This window comes from Lepus europaeus, chromosome X, assembly GCF_033115175.1.
Source record: "Lepus europaeus isolate LE1 chromosome X, mLepTim1.pri, whole genome shotgun sequence".
In the NCBI taxonomy this organism is placed as follows: Eukaryota; Metazoa; Chordata; class Mammalia; order Lagomorpha; family Leporidae; genus Lepus; species Lepus europaeus.
This window is the reverse complement of record NC_084850.1, coordinates 115,232,440-115,246,567: the sequence shown is the minus strand read 5'-3', so window position 1 is coordinate 115,246,567 and position 14,128 is coordinate 115,232,440. Positions and strand designations below refer to the sequence as shown.

At 33.8% G+C, this 14,128-nt stretch overlaps 1 protein-coding gene across 8 annotated transcripts in view; it reads right to left on the bottom strand.

Moving 5' to 3' along the window:
* Nucleotides 1-13,077, bottom strand: part of DMD (dystrophin) — a 2,142,101-nt gene extending 2,129,024 nt beyond the window's left edge. For all 8 annotated transcript variants that reach the window (XM_062183372.1, XM_062183374.1, XM_062183379.1 and 5 more), the window contains exon 1: nucleotides 12,833-13,077. In XM_062183372.1, coding sequence (XP_062039356.1) covers nucleotides 12,833-12,863 — 31 coding nt within the window. In that variant the 5' untranslated portion in view covers nucleotides 12,864-13,077. The remainder of the gene's footprint in view (nucleotides 1-12,832) is intronic.
* Between the last annotated feature and the right edge of the window lie 1,051 nt (nucleotides 13,078-14,128).

Here is a 14,128-nt window from a genome sequence, read left to right as displayed (position 1 = left end):
AACCTCATGCCTCCCATAATGTTGGCACTACAGTAAAATATCAAAAGGAGGGAAATTATCCATATAATTCATGTGGCTTATTCAGATTTTATAAGATATAACATGCATTCATTTGTATGCCTCTGTATGTGAGTATGTGTGTAGTTTGATGTGACTTGAAGTGTAGTTTTGTGAATCAAGTGCCACAATCAAAATATAGAACACTATAATGAGGCTCCCTTGTGGCATCACTACAGAGAACATCCCTTCTTTATTCCTGATGTCTGGCAATCAGTAATCTGTTCTTAATGCCTACAATTTTATTACAATAATGCTTTGTAAAGGGAATAATATTTTATATATTCTTCTGAGGTGTTTTTCCCAATAAACATGATGCCCTTGAGATGCACTGGAGATGTGAATACTGAGTTCAAAAGCTCATTCCTTTTCATTGATGAGTGTGCATTTCACAATATGGATGCATCCCAGTTTGTTTAGCATTCACCCATTTATGGATACTTGAGTTTTTTACAATTTGTTTCTATTACATTCACTTTTAGTTTTTTTGTGTGTTAACATAAATTCCTATTTTCTGGGATAAATGCCCAAGAATTGTTGGGACACATGGTCATTGCATGTCTAATTTAGAAGACACTCCCAAATTCTTTTCTAGAATGACTATACCACTGCATATTCACATAACAATATATAGAAGATCCAATTTCTTTCTTTCAGTTTTTAGAATTTCCATTTTTTTGCTCTTTTTAGCCATTCTGGTAGGTATGTTAGCGATAATTTGATGTAGTTTAAATTTGTACTTCTCTGATAGCTGGTATTGAACATCTTTTCATGTGCTTATTTGCCATCCATATATCTGCTTTAGAGAAGTGTCTATTTAGGTCTCTTCCTCATTTTTGAATTGAATCATCTGTGTTCTTAGTGTTGGATTTGTGTGACCTTTATGTATTCTAGATACTAGTCTTTTGAGACTTTACAAAGGCAGATGAAAGAAAGAAAAACAATGAGTTAAAAACAGTAAAAGCAAAGCCAAGAAGCAAAATCTGCAGAGTGAAAGGGAATATGAAAAATAAGAGAAAATAAAAACCAAATGACAAAAAGCAAATATTTATTGTTAATTTTTATATGTTAAGCTTCAACCAGAACTAAACTACTTTTGTTTTCATATAAATTCTTCATAAAATGAAATTGAATTATAATTACTATAATTATAAATTGTTATATGTAAATGGATGTATTTATACCCTTCATTGAAGTGTTAAACACCAATTAACTTATAAAAAATATTTATTGGGTGGCCAGAGGTGTCAGGGCACAGTGGGTTAAGATGCCTACTTCAATGTTTGTATCCCATATCAGAGTGCCAATTCAAGTCCTAGCTACTCCAATTCCAATCCAGCTTCCTACTAATGTGCTTAGGAAGAGAGCAGATATTGGCCCCAAGTACTTGGGTCCCTGCCAGATACGTAGGAGATCCACATACCTCTTGACAAGAGGAGAATAAACTCATTATCAAGTCAGAGAAACTCTCAAGATCATCTCTGATGATAGGTATGGGAAAACCAATGTTGACATTATTGTATAGGATATATATTGGTTAACTTCAGGCTCATCATTTACTTTATATCCTAATATTCACAGCCTATATTACTTGCACATTCCAAAATTGTATTGCATACCTTGTACCCACACACAGAGGAAACAACTTCAAAAGGCCCATGGAAAATGGAATTAGAAGTTAAATTTATATTGGTGAAAAAATGAAAATCTATGCATATGAATTATCTTGAAAAAGTTTACAGGAAATTTGTATTATGAAAAAAAAACTGTGCCTAGATTTCAAAATTATTGCATCAAAATCAAGTTGCTTTTTAATTCAAAATTTTCATGAATTTTTAAATTACCCTCATACAACACCACTGTGGACAACTAAAATGAGGTAATTATTAAAGAAAAGCTAATTTGTCTATGTCAAAAAATAGTAATTTAGATTATTTATGCAAAAAACTACTAGAATAATATTTATCATTATCATTAAAAGTCACACTAAACTATGCAAATTAATCTTTTACAGTAGTAAATTTTGTTCATTTCCGTTTTCTATTCATGTAGCACAGTTGCCTATGTCTAACTTAAAGAAAATCAGGAAAAAAAAAAAAAAACTAGTGCGCCCTCTCTAAGGAAGTCAGCTATAGACAATTACAAGTATATTGGGCTGTATTGGTGTATTAGTTCTTTGATTCTTTTTTTTTCATGTTTCATATAGTAAAATGGAGACATAAATAAAATTGTTAAGTTCACTATTATAGATATTGTCATGGATGATTCCCTGTGGAGTCCAGAGGATAAACATGGGGTTATTCAGGACATCCCAGCTTTTGTCAAAGAAAACACAGTGTGCCAAGGTCTTTAGTTTTTGAGTACACAAGTCGAAAGTTTGAAGATTTTGAAAAGATCATTATCAATGGAATATGTTTAGTTCTTGATAGAAGATACTATGATTCATGTGTTTTATAGTTTGTTCTATAATCTCAGAATTTAACAAGGTCTGAGAAGCTGTGGCAAGTGATTGGTTAGGTACAGTCAACCCTATTATGGTTGAGCCAAAATTCAAGTCCTAATCCTACCACATACCAGCTGAGCTATCTTAGGCAAATTATTTAATTTTCCTCTTTCTCTGAATCTTCATTGGGTAAGTATGAATGATTACATTCCCTTACCTTCTTAAAGATAATGTGGGTATTAGCTGAGATACAAATGATTTATTCAGAGTGCTGCCTGACACTTAGTGAAGGCTTTATAAATGGCATCTATTATTGTTGAAGGTTAGGTGAACCTAGAACAGTGTTATGTACATATAAGATACTGTCAATAACTGTGTATGTAAAATAAATCAATGCCTCATTAATCCTTATCTCTGCATCACTGCTTCTTATGCTAATTATCTAGTTCATGTCCCTATATACCCATACTGTACAGCCTATTTAGAAAAGTGGATTGTTCACTGAAAACTTCCATAATCACACCAATCATAAGTAATAATTTTATTGATTTTACTAGGCTTTATAATTCAATTGACATTTCATAACAGTTATATGCATATATGTATGTGTGTGTGTGTTCTCTGATGTATAGAGTAATCTCATAAAAGGCAGAGAGAAAATAGCAGATGTTCAACAATGTTTTATTACAAGCAAGTAAAAACCTAATGGTAAAAATTTTGCCCAATATCATACTAATATTTGATCTAGTCCTACTTCCCCCAAAGCTAACTAATAAGTATATCATCATACTCATCCATGACTAAATTTAAATTACTCAAATTCCTATCTCTTCAATATAATTCAAGTTTTATTTAAACTGACTTGTTAATGTTTTTAAGCATTTTTTTTCCATTTTAGCAGATTTAAAAATAATCAATTTCACTAATGGTTCTCAAGAATTTTTAGACATTTCTTCAATATGCATCTATATTAACTAAACTAGCATTAAATAAAGTGCAAACTTACGTTGTCATATCTATGCAATTCCGTATTCTCTAAAGGATGATTTTTCATATTACTTAACAACTCTGACTGAGCAATTGAAATTCTGACTATGATAAATGTTTTACAGCGAAGGCTCATTTCATTATACAGTAGTCAGTTGAAATGGGGTTTCCGAAGAAGGTATTTTTAGGAAGTGCAGAGTACAAGAAAAAGCTGAATACATTATGCAATTTAAATATTTATTGAGGTTTTCTACTGAGGCAACATTTTGGTGATATCTCAGAGAAATAACATTATGGGAAAGGAAATTAGGGGTAAATAGATGGCAGAGACTGTGGAAACCAAGATACCTGGGGCTGAAAGTGAGATCCTCATTCACAAACTCATTAAATTGGAGACTGAAAGGAGCAGCCCATCTTTACAGAAATATTATTTTCCTTAGGATCTAACCATTTTATCTAGAGGATTCTCTGAGTTTTTGAGTGTTTTCATTTTCCTGTTGAGTTTCTGACCTCCTTCTCTTTTCACTCTGTGCTCTTTCTAGCTAGTCTCATCTATTCCATGGCTCACACTTTTAAATCTCCAGTTACAACTTCATTTCTAGGTTTCAAATCCCCATACTCATAGTACCCATGATCTGCATTAAAAAAAAAAAAGCAAACCAAAAACAGCAGCTACAAAACAGCAACTACACCAAATCTTTCCATCTTTCTAGTTTCCCTTCCATTTCTCTCCCAATTGTACATGCCAGGAGAACACCAGACAAAATTCAATACCAACCTTTACTGATCAGAATCACTCACAATCAAGCAATCCACCACAAATTAACTTTGAAGAAATCCAGGTTTTTCACCTCCAGTATCACTAGTCTAGTCAACACCTGCTGATGCATCTGGAGAAGATCCCCCAATAACTTCAGATTGGTAGCCCTTCATCTGCCTTGACACTTTCTAATCCCTTCTTCTCGAAACAGAGTGATAGTCTTAAAAAACACAAAAACATCCAAGTCACTGCCTTTCCTGAAACCTGTAAAAAGCTGTCCACTGATTTTACCATAAACAACAAAATCATTCCCAAGACCTTCAAGGCTCTGAAGGGCTGGATCCCAGCCGATCATTTCATCTTCAGGCTTGTTCCACACTTTCCTTTACAGATTATACTCAAGGAAAGCTGACATCCCTTTAGATCTTTCTTCACACTCAATTCCACCAACACAAATATTCCTTGTGGCTTCAACGTTTTTGCTGCCTCTTTTCTCATGTACAATTATTCCCTAACTCAATTTTTCATTTTCTTACTTTGACTATCATTGTCGAAGGAATATCTTATCAACTTCTAGACTAGTCTAGATCTTAGTATTATGCATTTTTATGACAGTGTGCTCTTTATAAATTGTCCCTAACCCAAGTGCAGTTTAAATTGCATGTGTATTTAATACCTACATTCTCCTCTAAATGCTAATCTCTACAAGCTCATTTTTTTATAATACCATCTGCAGGTCTTAGGATGTTACCTGACACAAAGTTGGCATTCAATATATATACTTGTTGCATGGATAAATGAATGAATGGATAACAAATCATTAGCTATATGTTATTTCTTTGAACAGTGATCACCCAAAGCCATACAGTCCAAAATTTATGGAGTCACTTCTTTGGGCATTTTTATTTCTCGATTTATTTTGAAAGCTAATCTATTTCCAGCCATTTAAAGTAAAACACTGCAAACACTGTAGGCTTGAACAAGGTGAACCTCTGTGATAGCACTTAGTGTGCTCTCACATAGCCCATTAGAGATGGGGTGTGTACACCTAATCCAAAGGAATCCTCTAGCACTTCAGCAGCTGTTCGTTCACATGGCTCCTGCCCTGCCCTTCAGCTTCTACTAAATTAGGATTCCCCAGCTGCCTGAGTTTCCCGTTAGCTCTTTCAGTTAACCACCTACAAACCAACATTTCTTGCATATGGTTATGCTCATTAAAATCTAATTTTCTCTCTTCCTTCCCAGTTACTTCGCAATATAGGCGAGTCATTGGAAATGATCACTTTTGCAGATTTTTTTCCACTTTCCCAACTATTCCGATAATATTTTGTCCACTTAGTCACCAATTTATTTTGAATCCTGCACTCTTAAGCAGCAACACAGAAAGAAACTACTCAACTTGCTTTTGATGAAAATGCTTGTGCAGATCAGATTCTGTGATTTTTCTCTGTCTTGTTCCTTTAATTTATCCTCACACAGTTTCCAAGGCTAAAATCTGCACTTGTAACAGTGTGCTGACTCCCTTGCCCTTTAAGTCAGCACTTAGCTCAGGCTAAGGTGCTATTGCTACTGTAATCTGATAAAGGAGGAGACAAGTTGTGTGCAAATAACGATGAGTGCCAGGAATGAGCAAAAAGCTACTAATGTTTATGCCCTTTTATAGTCCTGATTCTCCAACAGTCTTAGCCAAAAACAGAATGGGAGAGGGGAGAGCAATTTAAAGCAAAAGTCAAAGAGAGGGTAAAAACATTTAAAGGATTACCCCTTTATTTTCCCATAATTGGGAAGAATATGGGATCCTATAAACTAACTGTGCTCAATTAATACAGGGTTTTTTAAAAATCAATTTCTATGATGTTGAAGAGAAGAGACATCTAAAAGTTGAAGATAAATTGGCAAAAGATCAGATGATATTTTGGCATATGTCAATTCTTCATTGTTATTCTCATGTATGGTTTTAGCATTTACTAAATATAAACTAAAAGCATAACAATTTAAACCTCTTTTTAAAAAGTTTCTTTGAATTTACATTCACCTTCTTTAAAACCCATTAAGTTGTCTACATTCTCACTTTATCATATGAATAAGTGTTGACTATCATAATATTTTAATATTCTTCCTAGTCACTAAAACAACCACAATTCTATACTAAAAATAAATAAAACACATAAGCCAAAATGAAATGAACAGAATAAAAATAGAAGCAAAGCTCTTCCTCAGACTCTTTTACTTAAACGGTAATGTAAAGTCAGTAAATATTTTTAATGAGCCCTAGATATATTCCAGTTTTCAAAACTGACATGAAAAAAATCAATTTTCCAATATTTTAAACATATGGACAATTATTTCCTTAAAATTATATGGAGTCAAAATATTGAGTTAGCAGTTCTGGAAGAGCCATTTAAGCATAAGTAAAACAACAGCAACAACATTTTGTCAGCATAGGAAAGAAATGACAGCTCCATTCCAGTTAAAGGATAATTGTCGCTTCTCTCCCACTTTCCATTAGTGAAGAATGGGGTGCATAATGACAGAGTGAAAGGGAGGCACTGAGGCAGAAGGCAAAAGATAATAAAGGAGACCAGGAAGAAATTGATTTTTAAACTCAGTCCAGACTGCTCAGAACAGTTGTTTTCCTAGGGCTTAATATCATCACATATATTATGCAGAGCCACTGTTGGGGGTTCTGGGGCCTCTGAAAATTGCTTCATGCCTTCTTTTACCTACTGAAATCCCCAAATATTTCTCATGAGTGATATCAGATTAAAATATTTAGCTCAAAGGTGGACAAAAATTCTCTCTTAAAATGGAGGTCTTAAGTGGAAGTTGTGAGCAATGGGGCAGGGAACAACTGCCCATTAGATTTTTAATGGGCATGAGATGGAGGTTATATGGTTATCAGGTGGATGACTCTTTCAAACATGAACCATCTGGGACATTTTTCTTCATTCTCATCTGTTTGCTGCCTTTCAAAACTGTTGCAGAGAAATGTCATATACCCTTAAAGCACTGGATTCCAGGCTTTAGTTTGCTTGGTTAGGTCTCTCTCCCACTTCCAGGTTCAGGTCTGTAATACTGAATGAGGAAAAAGGCCAGGCCCTGGGTGTTGAAGTAGTTCAGAATCTCTGGAGAAGCCATCTGGTTTATGAAAGCACATTGAATATTATAATATGCAGTAACGTTGGAGGAAAATAAATGTTTTATATAATTTTAAGTAAACAAACTCATATTAGTTGTTAATGTGGTAATTATATTTTGCATAGGGTTATACACAGCAGAGATTCTCCCATTCAAAAGGGGATATCAGATTGTCTGCAAGGCTTGTTCACTTTTAATATTAAAGAGAGGGTGCTCGAAATTTTAGAAAGATTTTAGGGACAATACTATATGGAATTTAAATGGACAAACCCCTCTAAAGCAGGCAAAAGAGTAAACTACATTATGATGCTGTCATTTTAACTTCCCTATCTGCCATTAAAATAAAACTTTGGAGCTCCAAAGTGTTTATATTTTATAGCATGAAAACCAAAGAAGTTTCATGGCTGTTTTAAGTGGGGAAGTAAAGACCACAAAGTTTATATTTGCTTCTTTTTCTGTTTTTTGAAGAACAGTATTCTGTGTAGAACATACTACTCAAAGAGAAACATTTTCATAAATTCTAATATTGAACTTGGTTTCAGTGAATGTCTTTTTTCCATACTGTGTCCTATGACCTTCCCCCAAAAAATGTTCCAATATGAACCAACTGCCTTGATAACAGAATACAAACCTCCGAGGACGATAGCAGAACAGTGTGAGAAAGAAAACCATTGCCTCTCTCTGAATCCAATCAAAACCTGAATGTGCTGTATAAAAATAAACCAAGGTCATCATTATTCCTTGTCATTGTGATTTGGCTTGGCTTCAAATTGCATACCCTGTATATCTCAAATAACTGCACCGCCTCCATTAACGGAGTTTGACATCACTTTAATCAATGTATATTTTCATAATGAAAGGCAGAAATGTCAAATTCCTACCATTATAAATTCTTTCAACTCTCTAATCTGCATTAAATAAAAGGTTGTCTTTGAGAAATAATATACGCTTTAAAGAAATATAACTAGTATTAATTTTATTTTAAAATGTAACTGGGAAAAGATTCACCCCATGAGTCTCTTCAAACATAGGTGATTTCCCACGAAACTATTAAAGTTTTAATTATGTGGGCCCTTCCCAAGGCCCTAGCTAATTTGTTATTCATAATTTATTTATTATTTTTCTTAAAACAGCTCATCCACCTCCAAATTGTATAATCTCACCCCCCCCCAAGTCCTGTATTTGTTCCTTCTTGGTTAATTATGTTCTATTGCACAGAGGACATATATTATCATTATTTGTCAGTTTATTTAAAATGATGTGTCTTTACAATAAAAAAATCATATTATGCTGAGTGAATTAAGCCAGTCCCAAAGGGACAAATATCATATGTTCTCCTGATTGGCGACAACTAACTGAGCACCAAAGGGGAAACCTGTTGAAGTGAAATGGACACTATGAGAAACAGTGACTTGATCAGCTCTTGTCCTGACTGTTGATGTACAATGTAATACTTTATCCATTTTAGTATTTTTTTGTTCTAGTTGAACTCTGTAATTAACACACAATTATTCTTAGGTGTTTAAATTTTAACTGAAAAGTGATCCCTGTTAAATGTAAGAGTGGGAAAAAGAGAGGGAGGAGATGTACAATTTTGGACATGCTCAATCGGACTTGGCCCAAATGGTGGAGTTAGAAACATGCCAGGGGATTCCAATACAATCCCATCAAGGTGGCGTGTACCAGTGCCATCTCACTAGTCCAAGTGATCATCTTCAGTTCACAATTGATCACACTGATAGGTCTAAGAGTCAAAGGGATCACACAAACAAGACTAGTGCCTGCTAATACTAACTGATAGAATCAAAAAGGGAGAGAACGATCCATCATGGGAAGTGGGATACACAGAAGACTCACAGAATGGCTGATGTCCTAAATAACTCTCTGGCCTCAGAATCAGCCCTTAAGGCATTTGGATCTGGCTGAAGAGCCCATGAGAGTATTTTAGGCATGGAAAGCCAAGACACTCTGGGGAAAAAAAAAAGAAGACCTAAATGAAAGATCTCTGCGAGTGAGATCCCAGTGGAAAGAATGGGGCCATCAAAGAAGGAGGTACCTTTTTTCTGAAGGGAGGAGAGAACTTCCACTTTGACTATGACCCTGTCGGAATAAGATCGAAGTCGGCGAACCCTAAAGGCTTCCATAGCCTTGGCAACTCATGACTAGAGCCTAGGGAGATTACTGACGCCATAAAAAAGAGTGTCAAATTGTTAAGTCAACAACAGGAGTCACAGTGTACTTACGTCTCATGTGGGATCTGCCCTTAATGTGTTGTCCAATGTGAAGTAATGCTATAACTAGTAATGAAACAGTATTTTACACTTGGTATTTCTGTGTGAGTGCAAACTGATGAAATCTTTACTTAATATATACTAAATTGATCTTCTGTATATAAAGATAATTGAAAATGAATCTTGATGTGAATGGAATGGGAGAGGGAGCGGGAGATTGGGGGGGGGTGTGAGTGGGAGGGAAATTATGGGAGGGATAAAGCCATTGTAATCCATAAACTGGAAATTTATATTTACTAAAAAAAAAAAAAGTCACCTCACAAAAAATAAAAATAAAAAAAACACCAAAACATGAAAAGAAAATTACCCTTAAAGATAGATCAATTTCTAGGGGCCAGAGTTGTGGTGCAGTGGGTTAAGCCACTGCTTGTGCCCTCAGCATTCCATACTGGAGTGCAGTTTCTAGTCTTGGCTGCTCCGCTTCAGATTCACCTCCCTGCTCATGCACCTGGGATGTAGGAAAGCAGGATAGGGTTTCTAACTCCTGGCTTTGGTCTGGCCTAGACCTGGCAGTTGCAGACATTTGGGGAGTGAACCAGTGGATGAAAGGTGTCTTTCTTTCTTTGTCTCTCCTTCTGTCTGTCACTCTGCCTTTCAAATAAGTAAATAGAATTTTTTTAAAAAAGAAAGAAATGTCCAATCATGTTCAGCCTCTGAAACTTAAGACTTTGTGGTTTAAAAATGTGTGCATTTACATATATATAAACATATATACTCACACCACACTCACACGTAACTTATAGTTATGAAATAAAGAATAGTTTGATGAAAACATGAAAAATTATTTTTAATAAGTAAAAATATTACAGTAGAAGTTGGAAGTTGTGGGAGAGGTTAGGATATCAGTCTGTTTTACTGTTGAGATAAAGTCTTGATGAAAGATAAAATAGAATTTTAAAAAGCACCTTACTTTCCAAGACAAAGATTTTAATCTATTTTATTAAATCACATAAGTAGTTAAGAACTTGACAATTTGTTCACATGTAGCATATGGTGGACTACAAGGATTTCAAATAAATACTACAGTACTAAAGAGGAAGCTGTGTTGATAGCTCTGTCCAAACTAGATTTTTTTTTCTTAAATTTGAAAAACTCAGTTGCTTATCCTTTAAAAAAAGAGTCACATCTAAATAACATGCTCTATTGTATTTTCCAAAATGTTATGCCATGTAAGAGACACCAAAAGATCATTATCTTAAAAACTACATTATCAATTCAGCTCAGCAACATTTTTTTCATAGTTAAATGCCCTAAGAGGGCTTTGCAATTGAAATTTTAAAAGGTGATTTTATTACATCTCATGATGCTTTGCATCATTTAAAAAATTCAAATGAAATGTCTATTTGCAATTAATTATTTGAGCAGTTGTTTCCAATGGATTATTTGAGTAATTCTAAAAGCAAACGATATGTGTATTACTACAGTGATACTATTAAAGGGCCATTACTTTGGTCAAAAAGCAATCAAATGTGCTCTTTTAAGTTTTTCATACTAAGGCAATTCTACAACGTGGATTCAAATGTTTAAACACTCAAATCATAGTATGTTGTCAAATAGAAAAATTAATGTATAATATAACCCTGATAACATTTCTATTTTCTCTTAAACTCATTGTCAGGTTGCAAAGGCATTACTTGCTGTTTTTAAAATGCTCCAAAAAAGGTCAACTTTTCAAGTTTTAACATATTAAAAAGTTATTTGAATATCTATGACAAAGAAGAGTGTAGATTTATCTTACTTCATTCCAGAATTGCATATTTGTGATACTTTCCAAATATATCTATGTATTGGTGTATTTTAATTTTATTAGCTATAGATAATCAATCATAAGTTTGACAATATTGATAGATTAATGATATGAAAGAACTATAAATAGCAAGGGAAATATGCATTTGTATACATGTATAGCTATGTGTATTTTTATAATGCTAGTAGATGGAATAGTTTTTCAATCAGGAAGCAATGCTGATGCTCACCACAAAAATTTTTGAAGGACACAATATGAAAAAAGTCATATTAATGAAAATTAGTACCATCTAATGTGAATTAAGAAATGAATGGTGTTTATTTATTTCACAAATTTTCTGTGGCAAAACTTCTGACTCTTTTTGCAGAAGTTGTGATATATTGTTACTTATTTGGAGAGATTTAATCTTTCATGTTAATTATAGACATTACCTTCATATCTATTTCAGAATGACCATAATTCACATGTCAAGGCAGGAAAAGAAAAAGATAATCTCCTTCAACCACCTCTTTGGGACACAGTGTCCTTATATATCATTTTTACTGTTGTGCCACAGTTAATTTTTAAATTCTTCATTAGTCATCATGACTTTCTTAAGCATAAACAAAATAGTTTCTTTTTTAAGAAGTTAATAAAAAATATTTACTGAATTACTTGGTCACAACAGTCATGAAACAACACGATCAGTTTTCTACAAAATATGATGAGACATCCCTCAAGTTTTTATGTTGTTTTCTCATCAAGAGACTGGTCATTTACCAGTGTAGATCACATACTTATTTGAAAAAAAAATCTCATGCTATAAAAAAGAATTCAAAACACTAAGTATAACGTGAGAAAGGAACTGTGAAATTAAACCTTTATCAATATTTTTGCATCTGTCATTTATCCATCACAACTCAATTTTGTTCTTTGTCCCCCCACCAAGGTATGCCACATAACATTATTCTAATTTTTAGGCCTGTATATCATTCCAACAAAGCAGTTAATTCACTGAGAATATATGTCAGGTCATTACTCTACATGGAAGCACCACTAAATACACACGTATCAAATAATCAAAATAATAACTCATATATATAGAAACTATTTCACAGAAATCAACTGCTCTGTACTAATACTCCAGACCTGTTATACATTTTCTGTTAATCTAGTGGTTTCTTAAAGAAGAAAGATGTTTTTGCCTAGATTGAAAAAAAACCCAAATATACCTCATTTCTTATTGAAAGTTTTCCCAATGAGAAGTACATACACCTTAGTATATATACACATATATACAGTATATAGAACATTTAAGATTATTCACGAGCAGCTGCCATAATTTAAAATCAACTTGCTTAATCATTGAGATTATCACAAACAAAAAGTTATACCACAGTAAGAGATATTTTTAGTTACTTTGTACTTACAACAGTCCTCTACTTCTTCCCACCAAAGCATTTGGAAAAAAAGTATATATCAAGGCTGTGATAAAAATCTTGTTAAAAATTTCTTCAAACTTTATTGCTCCAGTAGGCTTAGGAATGACGAGAAGCCAATAAACTTCAGCAGCTTTCAAAAAAAATAACACTTCAGTTTTTCCTATTTGTTTTTCTCTGAAGGCAATTGCCTCCAAGTTCTGAGTCTGTAAGGAGAAAGTGAGTGATCCCAACACTGAGTGAGTCAACGCAGTAACTGATGCCAGGATTCTGTAGAGGCCCTTGGATATTTCACATTCCAGGACCTGCGCACAAGCAAGTGACCCGCCTTTTCTCTCAAGTTGGTTTCCCATAATAGGACTGCCCATGGACACTACATATAAGGTTGTGCTCCCAGCATGGAAAGCCCAGTGAATTCAAATAATGCTCAACTGTGTTGTGATCAGTATCCAACCAGAATAGCACAGTGGATAAAGTACTTGCTCTCAAAGCCTTTTGAAGACAAAAAGCCTTCAGTAACAAACCATAACAATATTTACTAGAACATTACATAAATTTCTAAAACAACAGAGCTGAAAATTCAGATCCAGAATGAACTTTTAAATGATTTTCTTTCTCCCCTCCAAGAACCCCCAAAACTTCACTCTACTGAATAAAACGGTATGCCCAGAATGATCTATGCATTCATTATGTATCCACTGTCTACCAAAGTTAATTTTTACCATCAAGATCCAATCAAAAGTTGTATATGGATGATTCCAACAGTCTGAATATGAGAAGCAACAGCAGAATGTAGCAGCTAAGTTCTGAAGGCAGAATGTGTATTAGTCTCATGGAACAAGTTTTTTGCTAAAATAAAGAGCACTCAGAAGGGAACAAAACTGCTTTTAAAATGCTGCATTTTAATTGTGGTTATGATAAGAATTCTTTACTAACAAATGACCCCTTGTTAAATTTCTTTGGTGCAAATTATTAAAACATCATTCTCTTACACATTTAATTAATGATCACTTAATGCTTCTCAACAGAGCCTTTTTTTTTCCTGTATCCAATACAATGTGTCATCCAGCATGTTTGTAAATCATTCACTGCCAAAGGAAGCCTTCATCTTCTTCCTTACTATTTTTATTTATCAACTGAGCCCAACATTTATGGGAAACATTGGTAACACTTTCTAGAAAGATATTTGTGTTGCTATCATAATAATCCCTACTAAAAGTATTTGTTTGAGTGTTTTTATAGTACCATTTGTTAAAGTGACAGACTCATTTTTCTATGTCAAGCTTT